The 14,199-nt window shown below is 33.1% G+C and overlaps 1 protein-coding gene across 1 annotated transcript in view; it reads left to right on the plus strand.

The window, feature by feature from the left end:
- The window catches only part of TEX11 (testis expressed 11), a 283,928-nt gene that overhangs the window by 238,368 nt on the left and 31,361 nt on the right, over nt 1-14,199 (plus strand). The window contains exons 27-28 of the mRNA XM_064483187.1: nt 12,071-12,220; nt 13,340-13,448. Coding sequence (XP_064339257.1) covers nt 12,071-12,220; nt 13,340-13,448 — 259 coding nt within the window. The remainder of the gene's footprint in view (nt 1-12,070; nt 12,221-13,339; nt 13,449-14,199) is intronic.

The raw sequence follows: 14,199 nt of genomic DNA on the forward strand, positions 1-14,199 counted from the left end.
TTCCCTGTCCACTTTATATTTTTATTTTATAGTGATGATTACTTAATTAATATTATAAAATTCATGCTGACATGTTTGTTCAGTTTTCATCTGCTTTATGGCAGCATTTCTCTGGTGAGAATTCTCCACCTACCATTCTTTTTTCTCATTCTTCTCATCCCATTTTCATGTATCATCTTATACTGTGCTATATTTTGGAGAACTTGTCTTTTTTTAAATTTTGTTTTATTGTGGTAAGAACGCTTAACATGAGGTCCACTCTCTTAACAAAGTTTTAAGTGTAACATATAGTATTGTTTACTATAAGTACAGTGTTGTACAGTATATCTCTAGAATTTGTTCTTGTTTAACTGTAATTTTATGCCTGTTGATTAGCAACTCTCCATTTCCCCTCCTGGCAACTACCATTCCACTTTTTGAGTCTGTGAATTTTAGACTATTTTAGATACCTCGTATAATGCAGTATTTCTCCTTCTGTGACTGACTTATTTTACTTAGGGTAATGTTTTCAGGGTTCATCCATGTTGTCACATGTTGCAGAATATCCTTTTTTAAGACTGAATAGTATTCCCATCATATGTATAAATTACATTTTCTTTATCTATTCATCCCTCAGTGGACCTTTAGTTTGTTTCTATCATTTGGTTATTGTGAATAGGACTACAATAAAACAAAATGGCTTAGTATTTGCATATAATCTACACATATCTGCCTATATACTTTAATCATCTAGATTACTTATAATACCTAATACAAAGTAAATACTATGTAAATAGCTGTAAATACAACATAAATGCTATGGAAATAGTTGCCACCACATGGCAAATTCAAGTTTTGCTTTTTGGAACTTTTTGGAATTCTTTTTTGTTTGTTTTTAATATTTTCAATCCATGGTTAGTTGAATCTGCAGATGTGGAACCTGCCAGTACGGAGGGCTGACTGTAAGCATGCATACATATGGATGCATGTATCATATATAAAGCCTTGGAATGATACAGACCAAACTCAACATTTGCTACCTCTTTGGACAGGATTTAGTGAGTTTGGGAGACTTTTATTTTTTTATTTTAATTTTGTATTGTTTGAATTTTTCAATGAACATGTAATACTTTAATAATAGAATGAAAATACATTTAGAAAAAAATGAATCTAACTTGTTAAAGGTTTATATTTCTTTTTTTTCTGTTTTTTTTTTTATATATTTCTTAAGATTGGGTATTTCCAATGAAATAATGCCTAAAATTATGAGCCCAGCCCGTGAGTAATATAAACAAATCATTAAGCTACTAGCTGTAAATAGACAAATTGAGGAAAAGTGCAAAGCTGGTGAATCATAAATTCCTGGGGGGAAATGGGAAAACACCAACCTTTAAAAAAAATCTATTCCAAATCAAAGTTAATTAAGAATTGTACAAACAGTGACTGAAATCTTAGTGCTATGGGAATTGGCTTTTATAAAAGGATTAACCTTGATGTGCCATTATGTTAGTAACCTAAAGGAAAGCAGCTTTACCACATTCATTCTACAAAGTCCTTATTAAAATCCTAGAGGATACTAGGTATGGTGGGAACATAAAGAAATAACTATTTCTGTCCTTAAGAAATTTGCAGTGAAGAAAGGAGATCAGAAACATAATCTATTACACATATACAAGGCTAAATGAAATAACTTCACTAGTAGAAATATAGAGAAATCATTTTTCTTCACAGGGAAGAAAAATGATCCATTCCATAAAGTAATATTTGAACTTACTCTTGAAGAATGAGTACATTTTAATGGTTAGAAAGGAAGTAAAAGGCATTAAAAATGGTGGGACCTGAATAAACAAAAGCCAGGAGTACAAGAGACATTGTCGGTTTTGGATTGTCTCTTATTCAGGGGTTATATAGTGGGAGGTCAGGCTGAAAGTAACGTGATTTGTGGTGTACGCCTTTTCAACAGTAAATCAGGCCTTAATCCAGGCTCACCTAGAACACTGTAATCACTTCCCAGATATTTTCTCTGCTTTCACTATTGCCCCTCTATAAATCCAATACCCACACAGCAACCAAAGTATCCTAAGCCAGATCATGTCAGTCTTCTTGTACTTCTCATTTACTTGTACTTAAAATAAAATCCAAAGTTCTTACCATGATCTACAAGGCCATAGATTATCTGTCCCTTGTTTCCTCTCTGACCTAATCTCCCATCACTCTGCCTCAGCTCACCATAATCTAGTTCTACTATATTTTAACCATACCTTATACTTTCTTGCTTCTGGGCCTTTGTATTTGCGTTCCTTTTGCCTAGAACACTTCTCCTGGATATTCATGTGGCTTATTCCTCAATATCCTCTGCTCAAATGTCACCCCTTCAGAGAAGTCTTTCATGACCATACCCTTCCTAAAATGACAGCTTTTGTCACTATCTACCCCCTTAATCTGTAGTTTTTCTTTACAACACATATCACTACTTGGTATTATATATTGTATTTCAGTTTTATTCCCAACTAGAATCTAATTTCCCTGCAGGCAGAGAAGTTGTCTGTCTTGCTCATTCTTTATTCCTACCTCCTAAAACTCTATTTGGCATATACTAGGGCTTAATTAATATTTACTAAATGAAATGCTGCTATGGCGCCAGAAATTCTATTATTAGAGAGTCATTCATTAGAGTATTAGAGCATTTTGGTCTTTGAGAGCCCTCTTTGCAAAGATCCCTGGGAGAGCTTACAATTTGTCATTATCAGCTTATACTTTGGGAGAGAAACACTTAGAAAAATCCCTTAATAAAGATTCAACTTGGGATAGAGGTACAGGGCAGAGAAAGGCAGGTTAGGTTTTTAGAAAAAGAAAAAGGAGATTTAAAGGGAAGTAGGGATTTACCAAAGATGATTATGATTTTATTTTATGATGCTTATAATTTTGAAGACATTCCAAACCTTTCTAACACAAAGCAACTCCACAGCTTCTGAATCTATCTTTCTGGGTCCTTTGAGGATCTCCATTTAAGAATGTAACTTTTGGATGTTGTTAGGAAGTTACTCTCTATGTGATGAGTCATTAAATGTTAGCGCTAAAAGTGAAGCTATTTATTTTGTAATTTGAGTAAATTTTTATCTCAAAAACATGAAAATGGAGAAAACGCTTTAGTTGTTTTTATAAGTCATTGTAAGGAAGAATTTCACTTACCTCCAGTGCTATAATTTTGACTCTGGTATAAAGTATTCATCAGGTGTCATTATCAAAAGTGTTAGTGGTTATAGCAAACAAGGCACACCTACAGAGATCTTTAAAACAAGACCTAGCAAGGGTCCCCTACAAGCAAAGAGGCAGTTCAGCTGGCAGGGCAGAGAATTGTCTATATTTTTATATATTACATATTTATATATTATGGTCTCCTATGTCCAGAACTGGAAGGGTCATTCTAATTTATCCAAATGCAGTAGATAAAATCTACCATTTCTCAAGGTTCATGTTGGAATTAGAAATAATTTTTATCTATTAAGTTGTACATACCAAAACTAGGATTAAATGTTTGTTCCTTCAACAGGCAGTCTTTGCTTGATCCATCCATGGGCTTAATAACTAGCAGTCAGTCATGGGTTGCTTTTGGCTCAGAGATTAGTTCTCAATGGATAAGAATTTTCAGAGATGAGTTTTGAGATTTGCCAAGACAAAAGACAACTGGAGCTGATCTTCAGGCACATTAAACAAAATGACAAAGCTTAAGTTGGTTTTCTGGTGTACATTTTGGGCCAGGATGTAGGCCACCAAAATAGGAGAAACTCACTGTAGTGTTTTTCCCCCAAAGGAAATAATCAGTTATCTGGAGATACCCAAGTATCTCTGATAGAAGTTGCTCCTAAAAATCTTCACTTTTGGCAGCATTTCACTTGAATTATGTCTCACAGGCAGCATAAGCTTACCTTAATAATACAAAGCAAAGCCCTAATGGCAGTGAGTAGGGACTTTGATTACAGGGCTGTGGAGCCAGTGAAGAAATTTAGTAGGGGGTCACAGGTTCAGGAGATAGGTTTGGTATAGTTCCCAGATACTTATGGTGGTATATACTATTTCTCTTCTAAGGTACCTGACCTAATTAAGAATGTCATCTAAGTCTCCCTGTTCCTAACATGTTTCCTTTTGTACACTGTGGTTTTCTTTTATAAAAATACAGATGTGAGTCCAGAAATTTTTCTGTACAATTATCTTGACGCTGTGACTTATGATCAGAGGAAGGTGTGTACCATAGTTCACCTACAAGCATTCATTATTGATTTATACAAAACTTCCCAAACTTTAAACTTTACTTCACCTGTAATTTATATGTGTGTGTGTGTGTGTGTGTATAAAATGATAACACCTATAAACTATAGACTGCACGTTTTTTTTTCAGGTGCACTTGTAACATTTACCAATATACATCATATACTGAGCCAAAAAGCAAGTCTTGACAAATTTCAAAGGATTGAAATCATACAAAGAATGTTCTCTGGACAAAGTAGAATTAAATTAGAAATTAACAACAGAAAGATGATTAGAATACCCCCATTTTTGAAAATCTAAAAGAAACACTTGAAATAACCCATTGGCCAAAGAAGAAATCAAAATGAACATTATGGAATATATTGAATTTAACAAAAATGGAAAATATGACATGAAAACTGGTGAGATAGAATTAAAATAAGTGAAAATATATAGCTTTAAATGTGCATATATTAGAAAAGATGAAGGGTTCAAAATCAATGATCTAAGCTTCCAAATCGAATTTAAAGAAAGCACAGCAAATTAAACCCAAATAAAGTAGATGGAAGAACATTACAAAGATAGCAGAAAACAATGAAATAGAAAACAGAAAATCAAGATTACCACAATTGCTACATTCCAAACAAAATGGATTTTAAAAAAACCACAAATTAATAATACCAATAATTTAAAACTAGATATTACTACAAAATTTTCAGACATTAGTAAGACAATAAAATGACATTGTGAATAACCTTATGCCAATAAATTTGACAATTTTGACAAAATGGACAAACTTTTAAAAAGATATACCTGTGAAAATTAGCACAAAGAGAATCTAAATAGTCCTCTTTAGACTATTTTAATAGCCCTATACCTCTTAAAGAAATTTAACTTTAATACCTTCCCACAAGTGATTTTACTGGTATAAATTGTTCTGAACATATAAGGAAGAAATAATAGCAACACTGTAAAAATACATCTTATAGAAAATAAAGAGGTAACACATTGATTTTATGAGGCCAGCATGACTCTGGTGACAAAACTTGACAAGGACATTTCAAGAAAAGAAAAATACAGGTCAGTATCTTAAATGATAGGTGCAAAAATCTTAAACAAAATTTTAGAAAATTGAACTTGGCAGTCTATGAAAAGGATAATACATGATAATCAAGTAAAGAATTCAACATTTTAAAAAATTATACACACACACGAAATGGTTTTCTATATCTGTGTTTTCTTAAAGTTTTAAAGATAAATGAATTTGGCTTTGCAATCATGTATTACCTATTCAAACATTAAAATAGCATTTTAAAAATAAAAAAAAGATAAATATATTGGTATGGGTGCTGGATACAGGTCAGTACACAAAAATTAATTGTATTTCTGTGTACTAGCAAGAAATAATTGGAAAATGAACTCTTATTTGGAAAATGAACTTTTAAACAATAATTTTTAATAGCATCAAAATCCATCAAATGCCTGGTAATCAATCTAATGCAAAATGCAGAAGACCCATACACTGAAAACTACAAAACACTGAAACATTGCTGAGAGAACTTTTAAAGACCTAAATAAATGAAGCTGTAAACCATGTTCTTGGACTGGAAAACTCAATATTGTTAACATGTCAATTTTCCCAATTTGATCTGTAGATCCAAGACAATCCTAATCAAAATCCCAGCTGATTTATTTCTGGAAATTGTCAAGATGATATTGAAATTTCTATAAAGATGCAAAGGATGATCTTCAAAAAGATGAACAGAGGTTGAGGACTTACACCACAGAATACAGAGTCTAAAATAGAGTCCAGAAATAAACTCACACATGTTCATTTTGTTTATGGCAAAAGTGTGTGCCCAGTGCTATTCAGTGGTGGAAAGTGGTTTTTTTCCCCCACAATAAATGGTTCTGTTACAGAACCTTGATCCCTCCCTCACACTATACAGAAATACTGATTTGAGATGGATTGTAGTGAAAGGTACAACAATAAGGTTTCTAAAAAGAAACATAGGATAAAATCTTCATGACCTTGGAGACACAAAAAATTACCAACTATAAAAGACAATATTGATAAAGTGGTTTTCATTACAATTGAGAACTTCAGTTTGTCAGAATATACCATTGAGATAAGACAAGCCATAGACAGGGGAAGAAGATACGTCATTACATAAGCTTGATTAATTCCAGAATATATAAAGAACTCTTAAAACTCAACAATAAAAGACAACCCAATAAAAAATGGGCAAAAGAATTGACCAGGTACTTCACAAAACATGATATACAAATGGTCAATAAGCAAAGGAAAAGATGTTCAGTATCACTACTCATCAGAGAATGTAAATTAAGAGCACAATGAGAGATGACTGCACACCCATGGAAATGGCTAAAATTAAGATACCAAGTATGAGTGAAGATGGGAAGTAACTGGAGCTCTGATACATTGCTGGTAGAAATGTAAATTGGCACAATCACTTTGGAAAACTGTTTGGTAGTATCTGCTAAAACCAAACATTCTATCCTAGCAATGACCCAGCAATCCCACTCCTATATATATATATATTTTTTATAAATATATATACAAAAATTATATATGTGTGTGTGTATATATATATATATATATATTTTAGTAAAGGTAGATTTATTTAGAGAGATACGTACTGCATAGAGTGTAAGGCAAGAGAAAGGCAAGGAAAGAGTTGTGGGAGTTGGGTGCTCAGGTTAAAGTAAAATTAGGTATACATTCCATAGAGTGTGGGCTGTCTCCAAAGCGGAGGGAGCAAAAAAGGGCCCCACTCCTAGATATATACTCAGGTGAAATGAGTATGTCTGTTTACCATAGTATGTACAAAAGGTTCGAGATAGCTCTATATAAGAGCTAAAGATTTGAAACAACCCGAGTGACCATCAACAGAAGGATGGATTAAATAAATCGTGATGTATTCCTATAGTGGAATACTACAAAGCAATAAAAGGAATGTACTTATGACACACAAAAACATAGATGAATACCACAGACATTATCATGAGCAAGAGAAGTCAGGCACAAAGGAATGTTACAGAGTATAAAAATCATTTTTGAAAACAACTTTTATTGAGATATAATTCACATGCCATAAAATTCACACATTGAAGTATATCACTCAGTGGATTTTAGTATATTCATAGATATGTGCAACCACAATCAATAGCCAATTTTAGAATATTTTACCACCTCAAAAATAAACTCTGTATCCATTAGCTATCATACCCTCATCCTCACATTGCCCCCCACCTCCCAGGAGCCTAAGCAACCACTAGTATACTTTGTGTCTCTATTAATTTTCGTATTTTGGACATTTCAGATAAATGGAATCATATAATACATGGACTTTTGTGACTGGCTTCTTTCACTAATTTTCTTTACTTCAGATGTCTTTGTCTGGTTTTGGTATCATAGTAATACTGGCCTCATAGCATTGGTGTCACAGAACATACTTTGTATTATTTTATACTTTGCAATTTATCGAGGTTTGTTTATGACCTAGCATGTGGTCTATCCTGGAGAAACTTCTGTGTGCACTTGAGAATAATGTATATTCTGCTGCTATTGAGTGTTCTGTAGAGGTCCAGGAGGTCTAGTTGGTTTACAGTGTTTTCAAGACTTATATTTCCTTCTTGATCATCTGTCTAGTTGTTCTAAGTATAATTCGTTTTAATGAAGTTAAAGAATATCCAACTATATAAATAATTGTATTAAATATAAATATTCTAAATCAGAGATCAGGAGACTTTTCTCAAAGAGTCAATAGTAAATATTTTAGGCTAGCAGGCCATATGACCTCAGGTACAATGGCTCAGCTCTGCCATTGTAGCAGGAAAACAGACATAGGTAATATTTAAACAGATGGACATGATTATATTCCCATAAAACTTTATTTGCCAAATAAGCAGCCAGCCCATAGATTGTAGTTTACTCACCCTTGTTCTAAACACATCAACCAAAAGATCAAGAATGTCAGACTAGATTAAAAAAAATCAAGACTCAGCTACATGCTGTCTATAAGAAACCCACTTAAATAAGAAGACATAGATAGGTTAAAAATAAAAGGAACTGGAAAAGGTACACTATGCAAATGCTAATCAAAGGAAAGCTGGAATGTCTATGTTAATATCAGATAAAACACTTTAAAGCAGGGAATATTACTAAGGATAAAGAGGGACATAATGAAAAAGCAGTCAATTAAACATGACAACATAACTATACTAAATCTGTAATGTACCTAACAACAGAGCTTCAAAATACATGAAGCAAAAACTGTTAGAACTGAAAGGAGGAGTAGACAAATCCATACTACAATTGGAGACTTCAATACTCCTCTCTCAGTAATCAACAGAATGTAAGTCAACAGATACTCAATAGGGATATAGAAGACATAAATAAAACTATCAATCAACTAGATCTAATTGACATTTATAGAATGCTCTACCCAACAACACCAAAATACATATTTTTTTCAAATGCATATGAAACATTCACCATAGACCATATTCTGAACTATAAAACAAACCTGAACATTTTTTAAAGTATTAAAATCATACAAAGTATTTTCTCTTACCATAATGGACTTAAATGATAAATCTATAATACAAACTATCTGTAAAATCCCCAAATCTTTAGAAATTAAGCAACATACTTCTAGTTGGTATAGAGGGAACATATCTCAACATAATAAAGGCCATTTATGACAAACTCTCAGCTAACATCATACTCAATGGTGAAGAACTAAAAGCCTTTCTTCTAAGATCAGGAACAAGAAAAGGATGCCCTCTCTTGCCACTTCTATTTAACATAGTATTGGAAGTTCTAGCCACAGCAATCAAGCAAGAAAAAGAAATAAAATGCAACCACATTGGAAGAGAAGAAGTGAAACGCACTATTTGCAGATGACATGATACTATATATCATGATTCTAAAGTCTCCACAAAAAATACTATTACAACTAATAAATGAATTTAGTAAAGCTACAGGATACAAGATTAATATGCAGAAATCTGTTGCTTTTCTATACACTAATAATGAACTATCAGAGGAAGCAAGAAAACAATCCCATTTAAAATCACATCAAAAAGAATAAAATACCCAGGAATAAGCTTAACCAAGGAGGTGAAAGACCTATACTATGAAAACTATAAAACATTGATGAAGGAATTTGAAAATGATAAAAGAAATGGAAAGATACCCCCATTCTTGGATTGGAAGAATTATTGTTAAAATGTCCACACTACCCAAAGCAAGCTACAGATTTAAGACCTAAATGTCCATCAACAAATAGATAAAGAAGATGTGGTATACACACACACACACACACACACACACACATAATTGGATATTACTCAGCCATAAAAAAAGAATGAAATAATGCCATTTGCAGCAATGTGGATGGACCTAGAGAATATTATGTTTAGTGAAGTAAGTCAGACTGAGAAAGAGGAATACTATGTTATCACATATATGTGGAATCTAAAAAATGAAACAAACCAATATATATAACAAAACAGAAACAGATTTACAGATATAAAGAACAAACTGGTGGCTACCAATAGAGATAGTGAAGAGGAAGGGACAAGACAGGCATATAGAATTAAGAGGTACAAGCTACTGTGTATAAAATAGATAAGCAACAAGGATATATTATACAGCACAGGGAAATATAGCCATTGTTTTGTAATAACTTTAAGTTGAGTATAATCTATAAAAATACTAAGTCACTATGTTGTACACCTGAAACTAATATAATATTGTAAATCAACTATACTTCAATTAAAAAAAAATACTTGAATGGGTCAAAGAGAAATTCACAAGGGAAATTAGGAATAGTTAGAATGTAATTAAAATGAAACACAGCATATAAGAATTTGGAGGATACAGCTAAACCAGTGTTTAGACAAAAATTTGTAGAATCAAATGCTTCTGTTAGAAAAAGAAATCTTAAATAAGCCCCCACCTTAAGAAACTAGGGAAAAAATAGCAAATTGAGCCAACTCAAATAGAACAAAGGGAATAATGTAAGAGCAGAAGTCAATAAGATTTAAAACAGAAAACAGTAGATAAAATCAGTGAAACCAAAAGCTGTGTTCTTGTTTGAAAAGACCAATGCAACTGAGAAACCTCTAGCTAGGCAGATCAAGACACAAATTAACAATGTCAGGAATGAAAGAGGCAACATCACTATAGACCCTACAGACATTAAGAAGAGATAATAAGGGAATATTATAAACAACTTTATGCCCATGAATTTGAAGACTTAGAAGAGATGGACAAACTCCTTGAAAGTCAAACTAGCAAACTTCCCACAAGAAGAAACAGGTAACCTGAACTGTCCTATGTCCATTGAATTCATAGTTAGAAATCTCCTAGTAAATCTCCACTGGGGAATTCTACCAAATATTTAAAGAAGATGTAATACAAATTCTATATAAACTCTTTCAGAAAGAAGAGGAGGACAAACTTCCCAGCTCATTTTACGAGATCAGTATTACCCTAAAACCAATACTATATAAAATATAAGAAAACTATGGACCAATATTCCTCATGAAAATAGATGCAGAAATACTCAATAAAATATTAGCAATTTTAAGTAAATAAAATATGAAAAAAAGATAATAGATTATAACCAAGTGAGGTTTTAGCCTAGGTTCAGCATTGTAAACTCAATTAATTCACCATATCAACAGATTCACTATTCAACATCCATTTGTGATAGAAGCTGTCAGCAAACCAGGAATAGTAGGGAAGTTCTTCAACCTTATAAAGGGAATCTACAAAAATAAAACCTACAGCTAATGTCATTTTTAATGATGAAAGGATTCCCCCTCTAAGGGCAGGAACAAGTCAAGGATGTCTACTCTCACTACTCCTGGTCATCATCATCCTGGAGTTCCTAGCCAAAGCAATAAGGGAAGGAAAAGAATGGAAAAAGACATATAGGGTGAAAAAGATGAAATAAAACTATCTGTTTGCAGATGACATGATTCTTTATATAGGAAGTCCCAAAGAATCAACAAAATGTTACTGGGACTAATAAATGAATTTAGCAAGTTGCAGGATACAAGGTTAATATTCATAAGCTGATTATAGTCCTGTGTGCTAGCACTGAAGTTCAATAACAGACAGGGACAATCAATAGTGATAGAAGTCAAAATAACTGTTAACTCTGCAAATGTGGCATTGACTGGAAAGGAGCACAAATGTTGAAAGTGTTCTATATCGTGATCTGGGTAGTAGTTAACATGGGTTTAAACATATATAAAATTAATTAAGGTGTTTTCAGATTAATGCACTTCACTTAGTTTATTGTATGTATGCTCCACCTCCAAACTTTTTAAAAAGTTGGGTCTAACAGGGGTGAATGGAAACCATCTCACATAGTATGGTATATGCCACCTGACAGAAGATTCTGCCTATAGTGATAACCAAGAAATATTGTTGACTAATTGAAACAAAAACCACAGTTGGTTTATACTGCACTGTATCTTCTGGTTAACTCAGTCATTAAAGTAAGGCAGGTAAAAATTGGATTTGAATTAGATAGCAGCAAGACTTTTTCGGCCATTTAGGAACATGGCAATAATTTCAGGAAATGTTGGCAATGCTAGTGAGTGCATTTCAGGGTGTAAAAGTATTGGTGAGTTCATAGATTTTAAAATATAAATGATCTACCTACAGGAACTGGGATATCCTTCAAATTATAAGTAAAATTAATTTTATTCAATAAGAAAATCTTCCCAGGAGAGAAATTAGAATAGGAGAGAATAATGAAGTGCAATCACAAAAGATGTTGCATTTTTGCCTCTTTCTTAGGGGACTTCTCAGATGATCCATGTGAGACATTGCTTCTGCTGTATGAGTTTGAAGTCAAAGCCAAATTGAATGATCCATTACTGGACAGCTTCCTGGAATCAGTGTGGGGACTGCCTCATTTAGAAAGTAAAACATTGGAAACAATCGCATGTAAGAGCTATATTTATGTTTTTGGAAAGCTGGTACCCATTTAAATCACACTACTTTTTTCTTTCTTCTTTCTCTTCTCTCTTTCCTCTGGGTGGGAAGCAATGTTTCCTCATAACACTTTGTTTCTCCTTCCCTAGTGGCATTCTTGAACTATTTTGTATTATAATCATTTGTGCATTTATCTTTTCCTTTATATGAGATTATAAGCTCCTAGGGTCATGAACAATAATTACTTATATTTGTTGTACTTACAAACCCTAGTGAAATGCATTGCTCATAATAGGTGCTCAAAGTTATTCTATGTGTGGAATTGAATAATATAGCTACATAATAGGAGTAGCTCAAGCTTCAGAAGTAGATAATCAATTCCTTCACTAATCAAAGGTGATGCAATCTTAGCCATTTATTAACATGTATAGAGAAATATTGGTGATTTTTTTAAACACAATTGCCACCTTCAAATTTTTCATTGGGCTATATAAAGGTATTAGGTAGCCCAGGTGCACAAGAGTCACATTTGCCTTTCCTTGTCTTGCCAAGACAGACTTCCTAGGGAAATGGAGCTGGTGGTGTATACCTTATAGACATGTGATGGCGACCACTGTTCCTTGTATAATGGAACTCCAATTATAGAGGCCTGGTAAATGCATTTAGGAGTTTTTATCTCAGATACTCTCATGTCAAGTGTTTCCTGTTTTTAGTATTAGACAAAAACAATGTATTGTAATATAAATCTGTTTTTGAATAGTAACCTTTTACTGATCTGCTTTCTGTTTCCTTCTTAGTGTGCCCCTCCTTGACTCTGGTTCATAAGATTATTGCTTCACCTGTATGACTATGCACAGGGTCACAGAAACAGTAGGTTCTCTGTTGATGTTTGCTGACAAAAAGGTATAACCTAGTGATCCTACCATGTTACTCTGCCCAGAATGTAGAAGCTATCTCTGAAAACCACCACTGATTCATCATTTTATAAAATTCATTTTTGTTTTTTTCTGCTTGTTTTTGTGTAAACTGTTTCAGGTCAGTTTCATTAGAGAAAGCAAGTTGTAGCCTGGGATCAAAACTGTGATGGATGAGATTATGGTGTTCACAGTCTTTTTGCTTCCCTTTCTATAGCATTAGCAATGGAAATGCCTGCATACTATCCTTCTATTGCTCTAAAGGCCTTGAAAAAAGCTTTATTGCTCCACAAAAAGAAAGAATCAATTGATGTTTTGAAATACAGGTTAGTAAATATAATTCAACACTGAACCCCAGCTTTTGGAAAGCCAAAAGTGCTTTAGTCAATGTCCCATAATCATACTCAACTGGCTCAACTTAAAAGATGATTGGGACACTCCTGTAATTCCTAGACTAAAACGCCCTCAGAACAGCTCCATATTTAGAGTTGTATTAAAGGCAAGGTCAAGGAGTTTGGTTTTCCTGAAGGAGAAAAAGATGGGGAAGGTTGCTTCTTTGTGTGAGTCTATCTATATAATAAAATTACTAATTACCTTTCTTCATTTCATTACTAAATACACCAAATGTACAGAAAAGCACAGAGATTAATATAACAAACACCAATGTATCCACCACTCAAATTTAACAAATGTTAACATTTTGCTAAATTTGCCTCATATTTTTTTTCTAAGCATTTTTCTTTGAGGACCAGTAAGTGCTGTACATAATATAAAATAGTATTTATTGGAGATTTTATGTTCTATATGCCTAGACATGGGGGAAAATAGATATTGTGTGATTTTTCTCTGGAAAACTTCATTACAGTCTTCTTTTTCTGAGACATAAGAGACAGTTCTCCTGGAATTATTCCCAATTTAAATCCCAGTTCCCTTCCCCATTTAAGGATATAACAAGATGCTTTAAAGTGCCTGTAGATTAAACCAGCTCATAAAATATAGTAAATAGCCACAACTCCTTAGTGCATGCAACTAAAAAAAAAAGAAAAAACAAGTGAAAGACAACCATAGGCATAATAA

Source organism: Camelus dromedarius, chromosome X, assembly GCF_036321535.1.
Source record: "Camelus dromedarius isolate mCamDro1 chromosome X, mCamDro1.pat, whole genome shotgun sequence".
NCBI classification, from domain to species: Eukaryota; Metazoa; Chordata; class Mammalia; order Artiodactyla; family Camelidae; genus Camelus; species Camelus dromedarius.